The 15,546-nt window shown below is 41.0% G+C and overlaps 1 protein-coding gene across 1 annotated transcript in view; it reads left to right on the top strand.

Moving 5' to 3' along the window:
* Positions 1–259: 259 nt before the first annotated feature.
* The window catches only part of PTPRN2 (protein tyrosine phosphatase receptor type N2), a 654,118-nt gene continuing 638,831 nt past the window's right edge, over positions 260–15,546 (top strand). Inside the window, 4 exon segments of the mRNA XM_074157635.1 lie at positions 260–297; positions 393–436; positions 1,550–1,648; positions 1,651–1,941. Of these exon segments, the coding sequence (XP_074013736.1) occupies positions 260–297; positions 393–436; positions 1,550–1,648; positions 1,651–1,941 (472 nt within the window).

A 15,546-nucleotide genomic window follows, 5' to 3' on the forward strand; every position in this document is an offset into this window, starting at 1 on the left:
AAGGAAAGAAGGTGACTTTGCACCAGTTCTAGAAGCCATGACTCCTTTTCCCCAGCACAGAGGCTCACACCTTTCCCCCGGATCAAAACTGAGAAAGAGAAGTCTGCAACTGTCTATCAGGGCAGCAGGTGCCATAAGTGCCCCGTGTACCCTCCATGAGCTCCCACCGAGCCCCCCTGCTTGGAAAATGGACCAAAGCTCAAATCTGGGCCTCCAGGCCTGGCTGACCACTCCATGGCAGGTGCCAGCTGGTCCCAACATGGAGGCCAGACCTGATGTCCACCCTATTCTGGACATGTTGGTGTTGTATTCTCTGCCACCTTTGAGGGGAGCAAGAAAGAACAGCTGTGCTCTTCCCGGGTTAGTTTGTTCTGTGGGCTTTGGTTATTTAGTTCTCTGATCTATGGCAAAGCCACTTCATGGGCTAGGATGAGGGGTAATGGTTTTAAGCTGAAAGAGGGGAGATTTAGATTAGATATGAGGAAGAAATTCTTTCCTGTGAGGGCAGTGAGGCACTGGAACAGGTTGCCCAGGGAAGCTGTGGGTGCCCCATCCCTGGAAGTGTTCAAGGCTAAGCTGGATGGGGTTTTGAGGAACCTGGTCTAGCGGCAGGTGTCCCTGCCCATGGCAGGGGAGTTGGAACTGGATGATCTTTAAGGTCCCTTCCAACCCGAAGCATTCTATGATTCTATGATTCATGTATTACAAATTTAAATACCTTGAGTGTGAGTCTGTCATGACTGTACCTGGTTAAAACCAGGGATGAAGCATGTCAGGGCGTATAGTTAGAGCTGTTTACCTCCAATAAGAGGAAGATCGGGTGAATCTGAGACTTCAGGGAGGAGTAAAGCAGACGTCAGGGTGATGGAGGTGGCTGGGACCAGCCGTCCCTCGCCGTGACACGGAGCTGGCTGTCCTAGACAAAAGCGCATCCCCTGCCAGGAGGCATGGCAGCTGCGCTGTTTCACCTCGGTGGCCGTGACTGCCGTGTTAAAGGCTAAATATTATTACACGGAGTTTGTGAGAAAATGAGAGCCTGTGAAGGAGGAGGATTCGTGCCTGAGCCCCCGCTCCCTCCCGGCAGCCCGCTCAGTGGAGTGAATCGGGGACAGGAGGTGGAGGACGAACACGGACATCTCCCAGGCAAACACACACACACACACACACCTCAGCTGTGGGAGGTGTTCACCTGAGGGCTCGTAAAATCCTTCAGGATGGCAAGTAATTTTATGAGGAAAACCCGGCAGTAAATAAACCACCGCTGAGGAGGCCGCAGGGAGAACCCACCCAGCTGGCGTGTTTTTCAAGGCAAAACTTTGGCAGGGGCTGAACTGATTTTACACACAGGTGTGTGGAACAAGCGCGTTTAATAACTCCCTTCCCCTGCTCAGCCATCTTTGCGGGGGACTCGGGCGAACAGCCGCCCTGACGGGAAGGATCCCCGCTGCCCCCGGGGCAGCGCCCGGAGCCTGCCGGCCCGCCTGAGGCCGAGCCTCCCTCAGGGGCAGCGACGATTCGGCGGTCGGCCCCTGCCCTCACCCCGCCGCAGGGGGGGGCCGGTACGGCGCCATCCCGGCAGGGAGGGCCGGGCGGGGAGCGGGGAGGCGGTGCCGCGGCCGGGCCGGGCCGGGGCGGGGCGGGGCCGGCTGTGGGGCGGGCAGGCGGCGCCGGTCGCTGTCCTGGGTGTTGAATCCGCTGCGGCTGCCGCTCGCCGGAGCAGGGCAGCGGCAGAAGGGCGGGCGGGAGGGAGGGAGGGCGGCATGGAGTGAGGGCTGGCGGGCGGCGGGCAGGGGAGCGGGACAGCCGCCTGCGATGGGCCAGGCATGATGGGGGCGCTCGGCTCCGTCCTCCCGCTGCTGCTGCCGCCGCTGCTGCAGGTCCTCGCCGCCGCCCCGCGCGGCCAACCGCCCTCCGCCGGAGCCGCCGCCGAGGCGCGGATCGGTGAGTGGGGCGAGGGGCGGGAGGCGTGGGGGCTGACGGGGAGCGGGGCCGCGCCGTCCCCTCGCTCCCTCCGCTGTGCCCGACAGCTTCCTCAGAGGCAGCTCGGCAGGCCCCCGGCGGCCGCGCCCGCACCGCTGCCGGTGAGGGGCCCCGTCCTCCGGCCCATCGCTATCGGCTCCCGTGGAGGGGGGCCCCGTCCTCCGGTCCCTCACGACCGGGTCCTGCTGAGGGGCCCCGTCCGCCGGTCTCTCACGACCGGCTGCCTCTGAGAGTCCCTGTCCTCCGGCCCGTCGCCACCGGCTCCCGGCCCCTCACATCTCCCAGGTCCCGCCTCTCCCCGCCCGTCCCTGGTCACCCCCAGGCCGGCCCAGCGCCCCAGCTGCCCCAGCGGCGTGTCCCGGGTGAGATCTCTGGGGACACCTCCAGGGAGCCGGCCCCACCAAGTCTCCCCAGACGCTGAAAACTTCCTCCGAGACGATCACAAGGCCCCTGAAGTCGAGGTGCACCGGTGGGGAGTCACTAAAAATGTATCCAGCCTCCATACATTTAACCCTCCTCCCCGTTTAGTGGGTTCAGCCCATGAGACTGCCCTCCCATTTGGAAATGGGAAATTCCCACAGGAAATCCCCAGGCCACAAACCCCCAGATGCAGCCCAGCCTTCGCTGGTGCCCACCCCTAAGTCATGCTGCTGGAGGGAGAAGGCAGCACTGGCTCCTGGCTAAGGCCGTTTTAGAGGTGTCTAAAAATACCCAGTGCTGCCCAGTGAAGACCATTAAACAGCCTCCTTTTGTCGAGACATTCCCTGACCAACATCTTCCTCTTTTAGAAGATACTGCCTGCAGTAAACATCCCCACCAGCTAAAATGACCCACGCTAACACGAAGGGATGCTGAAAAAAACCTGTGCATTGAAATGCTATTCTGCTGTGCCCCTCTCCTTGGCAGTCCTCTCCTGAGTCGCTCATGACTGTATGCTCAGAATTTTCTCCAATGAGATCTACTAATAAAGTCAGTCTCCTTTCACTTACAGTATCTTTCTGAAACTCACTTTAAGTCAAGAAGTTCATAACATGGAGAATATTGTATTTTTTCCCAGTTTAATACCTACCTAGAGTGGTTGTGGAGATCAGAGAGTGAAAGGTAAACTAGCTGTCCCTAAGAAATCTTTTTCTAAAACAAAAAATAGAATGACTTTAAGAAAGAAAGGAAGCCTCCTACAAAAGTATCAGTGCGGCCTTCCTCATGTACATTTTATTTATTAAGAAGGAATTAAAATCAGCTGACCATGTTTTTAATGAGACTTCAGTCAAGTGGCAATAAAAATGAGCTATTAAATGCTTGCTATAGTGAAGGTAGTGATGCAGGGTTTTAAGGACAAATGGTTTGGACTGGGTATATCCCTTCCTCCTCTCTCCTGGTTGCTATAGATATAGACTATTTCTCCTAATCTGCTGAGGAGAAAGCTTGTATAAAAATATTGAAAGTAATAGCTGTAATTTTTATCTTTACTAATGCAATAGGCTATACATTGTGCTTTCAAAGTAGTCAGATTTAGATTCTCTCTCCCTAAACATAAACTGCAAACCAGTCTGGCTCACAAAATATTTTTCAGTGTGTTATAGCTATGAAACAACGTTTATGTGTTTGTCACTTCCCTGTAGCTTCTCTGTGCTTCTGCCTCGGCAAGGATGCCAGCCTGTTAAGGCTGTCCTTGCGTGGAGGGGAATGGGGGAAGATCAGGCTTGATCTTACACAGTGAATCCAGTGGTCTGGGAGGTATAATTCAGAGATATTTCAAGAGCAGTTATACAAGTTGAGGCTTTCTGCTTCTTGCTGGGATAGGGAACTAACTGATATCTCACGGATCTCTGTGAAAGAAGGGAGAGGATTTATTGTTTGACAAGATGCAGGAAAACATTTGCATTACTGGAAGTGAAACAGTTTTAGCTGTCTATTCCCTTAGACTTACTTTATTTCCTTTATGGATCAGTGTTTCAGATCTCATTTATCTTGAGTCCAAACTATTTATTATAACAGATTATGTTCAATTTTAGACTGCAATTTTTAGACACAATCAGGAGATGCAACTGTAATTTTACAAGGTATCTGAGTTTTGGGATTATTTGTGGTTATAGGTGGAAGATACTCATTTGGTTTCTTCTTGTGCACAGTCCCATCTTCTTTAATTAAAAATTGAACACAGGTGCATTATGAAACCTCTATAATATGTGCTAGAAACTGCCTTAAAAGCCATTAAATTATAGAAACAGTTTTTTATTAATTTGTTCCTATTAAGCATTTCAGAAAGTCTTCCTAAAAGCTGGTTCAGAAGTAGAAGTTCATGTCATTTACCACTTCATAGGAAGTTTTAATCCATTTTCATTATTTTCCTCTCTTTTTGGTCAACTTTTTTCTATGCTTTCCAATAATCTCCAAATGGTGACCTATTTATTTTGTAACATACTTTCAAACTTGTTTAAGAAATTGGAGGTTTTAAAGTTACAGTTAAATAAGATTAAAGATTTAGACTTTTGCTGCCGCTGCCTATATAATTAATGAGGCTTTGTAGATTGTTCCTGTGGGGAGGTGTTTTTATAAGATGTTATTATTAACAAAAACACATATTCTTCCATTTCTTGACATTTATAGTAGCATTTTAAATATAAATAAATGAGAAAAACTGTAGCCTTTCCCTTCTCTGTCTTTTGCCCAGGTTTAGCCCAGGAGAGAGATTCTTATCTTTTCCGCAGAAAAAAATCAGCTGAGATCATAGTAGTGTTCATTAGTCTTTGATGAAACACTGGGGCTGAGAGTTTAATACTCTAAATACATCTTGAATTGTTTATAAGAGACAGTCCACTTAAGATTATGGAACTTTATGTGTTTTACAAAGTAATCATCTGTGAACAATATATCCTGATAATTTTTGCTAAATTCTACAGATTTTGGTTATTCTTCTCCTGTAGTGATGGTTGTATGGATTTTTTTTCAATGAAACATTTTCTTATTAGAAAATAATTATGCTGAGGAAGCAGTTAAACCTACAATGCCTTCCAATAAACACAAAGCAGTTACTTCAGTAAAAATTGCAGCTCAAACAATTAAGTTTTTCATGCAATTGCATGGCTTTTTAAATAGACTAATCTATTCAGAAAGTTGCAGTGGTATTTTATTTTCGTATTAGATCGTCTGGGTGAGGTAGACAACTTGGGAACAAAGTTAACTGTGAACATTCTTAATCACATTATTTCATTAGTCCTAAAATACCAATACTTTACAGCAGAAGTCATCCTCAAATATATTAGAAAAGAGAGTAAATGTGTGCTTGGTGCAGTGCCTTCACATTGACCTCTAATGTGTAAAATGATGCTTATAACCTTCAGTGAATACGAGTATAATTTTGCAATATAATTTGATCTTTTGTGCTGCATGCAATCCCATTTATCCATCTGCATTTTCTTCTTAAATGAGTACATTAATATGCTGTGGAAATTTCTGGAAACGGTTGTTCCATAGACTTTGTAAAAGTTCCTTCAAAGTTGTATTCAAATCATCCCATGCAAAATTTTTGCAAGTGAAATACCTGTGAATTTAGTTTTTAACTAACAAAAAGACAAGTTGGTCACATTTCGGCTTATAAACATGAAATCTTCTTCTAAACCTGTAGCTGTGAGTTCCTGACACACATAACGAGCAAAACAGTGTCTTACATTTCACTAGGGTTTAAATGTAATTGAGGATACAAACTTTACAGACTTTTAAAAAATGTTGCATGTTACTTGTAGGACTTTCACAAAGTATAGAGTGCATGTTTAGCAGCTGAAAAAACATTTTAGACATGGGTTAGGAGTTTCAAGTGATTAAAGTTGATCAGAAGTATGGAATTACAAGAGCAGGGACTTCATTTCCCATTGGTGGAAAGCATTTCTCCAGTGTTGATTCTTAAATTACAATAAAATGAAATAAAGAGTAGGACAGATGAAAAAATACAAATTTTTTTTGGCTTTTCAGTTAATGCTGATCCAAAAGAAGTAGTGATGGAGAGCTTTTGTCTATGAGTGTTTCATGGGGAACAGCAAAAAAAGCGTATCTTGGTTTGGTTCTTGTTGGATAGTTGTTACCATAACAAAATTAGCATGACTTGTTCTCAGCCATCATTGTCAACTGTCTTGGAGATCCATGAGGACTGAAGTTTTGCTTCTTGCAGCAATTCTGAGCTGAGCTGAATCTCGGTCAGTGTCAACCTTCCCATTGACTTCAGTAGCATTTGGGTCAAAATGCTAGTTGAGGCTTGGAGCAGACTGGCTGAGAAAGCAGGGGAATTACAGTGTTGCCATCTGTTCAGTAGATAAAATTGCCTGACTTTCCAGTTACATTTATTTGGAACTTCTCATAGGCACTCAGATATTCTGATATCATGTTAATTTGATGTAATTATTGATGATGGAGTGTAATTTATGATATAATGCTAGCAAATAAAAATATCAACAAAATAATGTAATTAAGACAATGCTGTGCACTCAGAACATGAAGGATCCAGTGTAGGAAGCTGTATGCTTCCCCTCATCAAAAGTATTTCTGTATATTCTAGAAATGTTTCTAAATAATCAGTTATATTAGAAAGCAACTTGAAAGTAGTTTGATATCAAGGCATGTCTATCTGTTAGTTCCATTGAATTAAAGGTAAGAATATGAATTAATGGTTTTGGCATCATGCCATAACTGCTCTACAATATCTTTTTACTATCTAACTTGTTTTTGTTGAAAGTTTCAAATGGCCAGGAAGTGAACTATTTCTTTACCAGTAAAAGGAAGCAATTGCAGGGTGCTCTAAAGGTTGTTCATAGGATGAGATTTCTAGGGAGATATTTTTGGTTTTATTTGGTTTACTGATTGAAAGGAAACAGACAAGTTTTTGGAAATATAAGCTCTTTCCTGCTTCCTACATGACTCTACCCCAACATTTCTCTGTATTTGGTGAAATGCAAGCGAATATTTCTACTTGTCTTCCTTCTTTTTTTGCTATTAAGGAGTAATACCAGTCCCAAAACCATCATCATACCACACCGTCATCATACCATGCTGTCAGTAATCTAAATTAGGTTACTCCTAGTTGTTAGATCCTGGAATATTTGGGTAGTTCTGCTAAAATAGCAAAGGGTGATTAATATTGACACACTAATGATAAATAGGCAGTTGCCTGTGTAGTTACAGTGAACAGCAATGCTTATAAACTTCAGTGTGGAGAGACTGCCATTAGTGAGAAAAGGGCAACCGCAGTCCCTGAAGGCAGCGGAACCCACTGATAAGCAGGGAGTTGAGGTCTCCTGCATCAATCAGGTTTCCATTGGCTGGAAAAAGAACATAAGAACACGAGCTCAGATGCAGGTGATTACTGCCGGTCATACATATCCAAATCCATAAGAAGAATTCCTTCCTGTGGAAGCCAAAAGGCAGTCTATATCCCAACTTTCTGGAAATTATATATATTTTGGCCTTATCCTGCTTACACTGTAGTCTAAAGTTTAGATAAATCTCTGAAGTTATTCTTACAGAATCAGAATATATAAGGTCCTGCAAAAATCTGTGTTGGTGTTTACAGGCAGATTTAGAAGGACTTTCAATATAGAATAGAGGAAAGATCAGTCTGGTTTTGGTGATAAAATTGACAAAGGAGGGAAAATATCCAAGGGGGAAAGTCCACTGCTAGTCTCCATCAAAGACAGGATGCTGAGCTGGGTGTGTATTTGGTTAGGCTCAGCATGGTCATTATTAATAAATTTAGGAAGGCAGTAAGTAATATTGTTGAAGTTTTGTGTTTGCAAATGAAGAATGAGGGAGTGAAGATGCAGGCGAAGAAGAGCATGTTTGCAGGGAAACAATCAGAAGAGATGCCATGTTGGGAATGTGGATGTTTAAAAGAGGGAATGAGAAAGGAAATGTTTAGTAGAAGTAAAATTATTGGATTTGGAGATCAGGAATGGAGATTAATGAGTTGTATACGATCTGTAAAGATGTAAACTTTAAGATGTTTAATCTTTAAACTTTAAAACTTAAACTATAACTTTGTGGGATTTTTTTTTAAGATAGGGTGGACTGACATTCTCATGGAAGAGACAGTCAAATGCAGCAGCAAAACTGAGATGTTCAATGGACCAGTTTGAGGCATGAGAAGATGAGGCAAGGTGACGAGAAGAAAAAGGGATTCACAAAACACAAATATGAATTCAGTCATTTAGGCCAAAGCTGTGGCAAAAATGGAGTCAGGAAATGTGTGTAGACTATGAGAAACTGCTCTGGGAGTAGAAAGAATTTATTTCTCTTGATGTAAGGGGTGGGATTCATCTAACTAAATGTAATTATTTGAGCTAATCATTCTAGACTCCTTTTAACCTGTATCTAGTTTATAAATTTCAGTTAATTTTACACAGCTGTACATATCTAACATAGGTCAGGTAAATGTCTCCCTGAATGCAGGTATTGCTTTCCACTTGGTATTGTCTTAATATGTTTCCCAGGCTGGGGTGAGTATCTGGCTGTAAATACCTATGTACTGCAATTTAGCTGTTCAAAAACCAGAAGTTCAGGTGAAGTTGGGGAGAGGTCAGCACATTTGGAGAGGGATTCCCCTGTCTCTCCCCACTGAGGTGACACTAATGAAGTAGCTTAAACTAAAGTTTGGTTGGTTGAGGATGACCTACTACATTACTTCAAAACCACAAGCGTGACTTTGACATATATAGGTTTTGCAAGTAAGTTGTTTAGGAAGGTCCTGTGAGCGAGTAGTCAGGAAGGTTTGTCACATAAGGGACTGGAACAAGTGAGGTAGATGGAGGATATTAGCAATCCTGGAAAAAATTTCTTTGAGAAAATCACCTTCTGGTAATTGCAAACAAATGAAGGTGACCTCTGGATGAGACAGAGAAGAAACTGGCATAACAGGATGAGCAAGAGAGGGGAAAAAAGCAGGTAAATGAACAGGAGGTCTGTACGTAAGAGAGACAAATGGTAGCGGAGTCTGGTATTGGAGAGCTGAAGGAAGGGGACCATGAAGACTTACTAGTTTTGGACAGTCAAGAGAAAGCATGAAGGACATAGAGGTTAATGTGTACATAAGATTACTGAGTTTTCTTATGTGAGTTTTAGGGGCTTTACTTGTGAGGGGGTTGGAAGAGCTCTATTTTTATCTCAACCATTTCATGGCCTCAATACACCATAGCATTCCCAATAACAGTACACCATTCAGAACAGCTGTGCTCATCAAAAAATTAGGAAACTTTTTTCTGAAAAGATTAGAGGGGCTTAACTTTATAGAATTTCTTCCTTTTGAGAAGGAATTTTTGAGAAGCAAAGTAGCTTAGTAAATTACTGCATCTTACTGTGTTTTTTCCTATAGTTTCAGTGAAACATTCTTAAATACTAAACATAGTTTGTTGATGCACAGTCTCTCTGAATGGAGAGTTAGCACTTAACATTGCATACCTATCTTGCTTCAAACTAATACTTTGATAAAACAAGCTATTTTAACATGTAAAAATCAGTAACTGGAAGTTCTATGGGAAGTACAGCTGGTTGTAGTGGGTGTAAAGTCTTTTCTTTCAGTCATAGCTTAACAGCATGCAATGACAGTTATATAAGCTTGAAATCATAGCCAACAAGTACAAGGTAATGCACAGAGATATATGTGCCTCCCAAAACCTAATATACTTCCAGATGTCCTCAGTTCAAAAAAAGTCAGGAAATATATGGATACACGTAAAACCCCCACTTTTACTCCCTCCCTGCCCAATTAATCTTTGATCTCTCAAGTTTGAACCTCAACAAATTCTACAAAATGCCTTACGGAAATCAATCTTGGATGCTGAAAAACTGATAGATATTTTGGATTTCTGGCACACAGAAATCTTCTGCTCTCACTATTCTGCCGGAGATAATTACCTTCCTGCCTGTTGCTGTCCTAAAAGAGCTAAAGATATTATAACCCCTTCTCTTGTTAATATTCTGCTCTGCAGCAGGAAGTCTCTCTTTTCTCTACAACTCTTTAGTTGCTTAATACGAGTCAGTTAAGCTCAGAACAGTTGTTTCAGATGATGGGTTTACTTCATCTGGAAGGTCAGGCCTTGTCTTCAGGCCTGAGGAAGAGTTTCCATGTTAAGAAATTGTCTGTGTTTTTTCCATTATTATCAGGCTGTAGCTTTGTAGTACAGAATGTCTGGCAATAACAGAAGTTTATGGTATTTCTGCCAGTGACTGCTTGATCTTGCCTTTGTAAAGGGTATTGGTTTGGCTGAAACAAAAAAAATGGACCAGTCTTGCTTACAAGCAGTAAAAACAGCTGGTATTAGCGCTGGTATCCATGAAACTGCAACAGGGAGATGGGTTTCGGGATAGGATTAGTTTATGCCACTGTTGCCCCTGAGCTCTCCATTGCATGAAACTTTTACTTGTGTCCTTCTAAAAGATAGTCTCCTATTAACCTGACCTCTCTTACACAACTGATTTGTAAGTTAGACATGAAATTCTGTTTACTCTTCAGCGCTGAATTAAAAATGTGGCATCAAAGATTATAACCCTTGATTAACGCAGATAAATCACCACCAAAGAATGTGAATGTCTATTCTATTTTAGTAAGAATGTGTACATTATAATGTATTTCTCTTGGCAAAATTATTTGTTATAATTTTAGTTTAGAGTGTGGAATACTTTATATACTTGCTGTTTATATTTCAGCTTTATCTGATATCTGATATGATAGATGTTAGGCTATCAAGTATCTCCAGTGAGCTGTTACTCATAAAACATTCTTTCCTTTTCTAGATTTTAGCACAGCTCAGTATTCTCAGTATGTAGTCTGTGCAATGCCTTACCCTAGCAAAATATTATATCCAACTTCTTCTGTGACCTGACCTCACCTCTCATCCCACCTTCTCAGCTAAACACTGTTTCTTACTTTCATGGTATGACCCTGTGGATTATAGCAACTCCTTCCATATGTTGGAGAAGGCTGTAGTCACCGGTGACAACCCCACTTCATACTTATCTCCTCAAGGAAGAAAAAAAGGAGGAGGAAAGGGAAATTTAGGAATTACACTTCTGTCATGACTTTCTGGAGATAGCTGCGTATTAATGAAGACAAGATACCAAGGTAAATATCATCAAGCATTTAGGTGGGTGAACACATCTTGGAGTTAGTGACACAGTTGGCAGAGATAGCCCCCTCGCTCCCAAATTCTTCAGCACAGGGTATTCCTTTTAGATTTTTTAATTTTGTTTGATATATGTTTAAGAAATGTCTGGTTTTCTGTTTTTTTTTTTTTTTTTTTTTTTTTTTTTAAACCCTTGAAATCTGGGATCGGATTCTGCAATTTTCCTTTTCCTCAATTATGAAGTGAAATTTCAAAGTTGTTAGTACTGCCTATCTGGAAGTTTATTTCAGTCAACTAGGTCAGCTCATAATAACAATTTACCAACATACATTACATGTAGGGGATGATTTCCAAGGATGAAGGGCAGTTACAAAAATTGTGTATTCAAAATAAATGTAATAATAGTGAAAATTGACATTTTTAAGGAAAACCCAAAGTTAACTGGTGCTATCTGGTGAATTTCCATCTTAAGAGCTGTAGAAAAATAAAATAATCATGTTCTTTGGGAGCAATCACATTTTTAGGCAGTATAAATTTTATTACACTATAATCAAATAGCATTTAAAAAGCAGAATGGGAAGCTTGTTGTAGTACTGTATCTGGTTGGTTTTATACCACCCAACAAGACAAAAATCAACAGCTGAGGGCTTTTTTTTTTTTTTTCTGTCCATTTGCTTTTGTTTCTCTGAGTAACACCTGCTCTAATGAGTTTATAATCTGAAAGCAAATAACTGAGAAGGGAGGAGGAAATGGACACAGCACACAGGCTTGAGAATAAACAGCTGTCAAATGGCTGACATTTTAGAAAGTAGAACACACAGCTTTTATGAAGGATCTGACTCAGCTTGAATGACGGAGCTGATCACACCCGGTTGTCAAACTTTCCTAATTAAACAATTACTTGAGAGAACTTTAGAACAATGCTTTATCATCTTCAAATTATGGAACTACTTTCATAGTTTAGCAGATAGGGAAGAGCTCTGAAATGATCAGCTACCCAGTGATGGGGTGGCTACACAGGTTGTTAAAAGGAGCGTGGTTGTGCATCTTTCTCTTAACTTGCAGTTTAGGGAGGTTCATGCCAGAGAGGCTAAATTAAATAGTAGTGCATGTAAAGGGGGGATGAGCCTCACTCAAGCCTCTGCATGAAGCTCCCAGAATCTGAGTTTGGCCACCTAATGCTCCTTTACCAGGGTAGGCTTCCTGTCATTCATCATCTTACCTTTTGTCCATACAGTTTTAGAAAAAACAATAAATTGCCTTCAGATGAAAGTTCATCACTGCATAAGGAGACTCTGTTATCAACAGAAGCCTTTTATGAGTAGCTTCCCCAGTTTTCCTGAAGTTGTTTTTATGTTTGGTATAAATAAGGACAGTTGCAGGTTCAGTTCCTTCTGATGTCACTGATATTAGTCCAGGGTTCCTGGATTTAAGCTGATTTAAGGCAACAAATATTTGAATAGGGCTTGCTTAGGGCTGGTTTTATAGGGTATGTTTAGCTCTATTTAAGACAGAGTATTAGTGAATAAATATTTGAACATTTTCTTTCTAGTCCATTTTCCATTGTTTCTGTTGTAGTCTGGAAGATAGCCTTTGCTTGGGAGTGCCCATGTTTTCCTGCTACTTGACAAAGTTACTCTGCTTAATGCTTCTCAATTGAGAGAATTCTTCTTGCCAAGAGATGGGCTTTGGTGGTTTGGTGATATATCATCTTGCAACCCTGATCCTGTAAAACGGGGTGTGAACGTTACTTTATTTGGGATTGTCAGTCCCTGGAAAACAGAGGGTGTAGTGTTCTGCAGTTTGCCAGCCACACCTGAGTCACTCCTCAGTGTTAGACAATGTTCCTGTACAGATGAAAAGAAAGTACATGTTCTACTCTTTAGTGTTCAGTAAAACAACTATTATATAAAGAAATAGGTGCAGGAAAAGATCACATAACAGTCTTGTACCTGTAATCCTGGTTTTGCTTCACCAGATTGTCAGATTAATTTGATTATCAGAACACTTAATGAAATTTCCCAGAGACAGATTATTTTTGGATAGCTTTCATCCTCCAGAATGGGTACTGACTTGAGGTGAAAGATCTGCCTTTCTACTGTGGTTTCTATTGAGTGAAGACTCATTCGTACCTGGGATTTTTTTCCACCTTCCAGTCCCTCCAGCTCATCAGCTGTGCTAACAGAACTCTGTTTGACCAGCTTCACCATTGCCATGTAACCTTTGGAAAGTCCTTCCCATTTGTGCAGATGTCAACTAAATACCAGTTTGTAAAAAAACCCCAGCAAACAAACCATTTACAGGCTGCAAATACGACACTTCCCGAACACGTTAGATAAAATACGTAACTTTCTTATAAAGTAAAGCTTCAGATATTAATTATGGAGATGTGTATAAATGAAAGCAATGAATGCTGATAGAGACCAGATATGATGGCAAAGACAAAAACAGAGAAAAAAAGTAGAGGGAGTGTTAGGAATAAATAGCCTTTAAATGTGTCGAGGTGGAAGTTAGCGTACTATAATAACATCTGTTGTGTTGGAGTCAGAATACAGCATCTCTTTTTCCTACTCTTTGTAAGGAAAAAAGTCGGCAAACTGGCAGCTCTGCTGGAAATAGGTTAACTTCATTATGTAGTTTCTTAGCTCTAGTTCATTCTTCAGTATTTTACATTATATTTATTCATAATCTATTTTTATTCACATTTCATTTGTGAATAACGTATTTCAGGTATTATGATGGTATTTTTTTCACATCATAAATCACAGGAGAGCTGTTGCTATAATCGTTTATTACCTGAAAGCTGTGATTAAGTCTGTCTGTTTAATTTTGGTTCTGATTACCAATGCAAATACTTAGGCATGTGCCTGACTATAGGCAAGTGCTGTTGTCACTTAGTAAACAGGACTGTTCATCCTTTTTGCTTTCAGCATGGGAAAAAATAGGTCACAGCAGTTTTCATTGTACCTTGAATTTTTGTAGAATCAGGATTTTTATTTCACTCATTTCTTTGGTAATTGAACACTTTAATGACATAAAAATGTCACACACTAGAAAAGTCTGTAGTGACAAACTGCACAGTGGTGTCACCAGTGTATGTTTTCAGGGGTACTTAAAAGAATTTGTTGCATTTCCAAATTAGATAATTAGAACAGAGTTTTTAAAATGAAACTAGATAGGAATTCCTCAAATTACCTTGAATCTGCTATTTGGAGTGCCTTCTGCAACAATAATACTTTGTGTGTTTCATTTACTTTTTAAAAATTGATATGACATACCACTTTAGGATGAGTTAGAAGCTTTGGCTTTCACTCTCCTCTGATGAGTAGGTATCTGGTGACATCTGGGAAGGACTGTAAAAACCTACATTTGAGAAGATGCAAATTAACAGAACATTTCTCTGAAACCAGATTGGTGCCAAAAATCCACTAACTGATGCTTTACAACTGCATGAATACTGAAAGAGGTTGTTCCTCCTTTTCCAAAGATATGGAATGCATATCCCAGTATGCATACTGCTAACTCTCCCCCAGAAGAATGACTTTAATTCTGGACCTTAAAGATCTGCAAAAGAACACCAGGTATCATGTAGTTATAGAGCAAATAAATATAAATTCCTGTTATAATCCCTAGGTGCCTCATGAATGATTTTTGTATTCACTCTGCAATTTCTCAGTTCATATATTAGCTATGTGTAGTTATTCTCCATATGTGAGAAACTGGAAATAGCTTTTTATTCTTGGTCTCATCTCAGGAGGTGCAAACTTATATCTGCAAATATATCTTTTTGCAAATGTAAGCTGCTTTTTTTTTTTTTTAAAGGAAGATGATATGTTGCTATAGGATAAAAAATTATTAGGAATTTTCCCTTAGAGGCAATTGAGAATTCTCTCCTCAGAAGAGAAACTACTGGGTGTCTAAGGGGAAAGAAAGTAGGACAGACCACAGCAAGTGGGAAGTCATTATGGAAATAGCTAAAAACTTTAGTTCACCTTTTCCATTGCGTTGTTCCTCATGCTGAATATAAACTTGATTCCTCTGAAGAGCTTGTCTGTGCTTTCTAACTTGACCTAGAACTCTCCTAAGACAGTGTTTAAATTTAAAGGGCTTATTAGGAAGATGTTACTGTAGCAACAGTAAAGTAATATTTTGCAGATTGGATAAAAAGCTTTAGTGTCCTCCTTGACTGCACCTTTTCCAGATTTCACAGTAAGAATTATTTGCAATGTCATATATGGTATTTGTGGAATGAATCATCAAAAAATAGTCAAGTGGTGCAAAGAGGAAAAGGATGATTTCAGATTGTGACTTTTGTTTTTAAGAATTAAATAGTCACGATTCCCTTTTTCTGTGCATCTGCTGAGGGACATATCTCTGTTGGTGGATCAGGTCTCCAGGCTGGTATGAGGCCTGATAGATCTGAGGGTTGTCTGACGTTAATGGATGGTTGGCAAATGGG

This window comes from Numenius arquata, chromosome 12 (genome assembly GCF_964106895.1).
Source record: "Numenius arquata chromosome 12, bNumArq3.hap1.1, whole genome shotgun sequence".
In the NCBI taxonomy this organism is placed as follows: Eukaryota; Metazoa; Chordata; class Aves; order Charadriiformes; family Scolopacidae; genus Numenius; species Numenius arquata.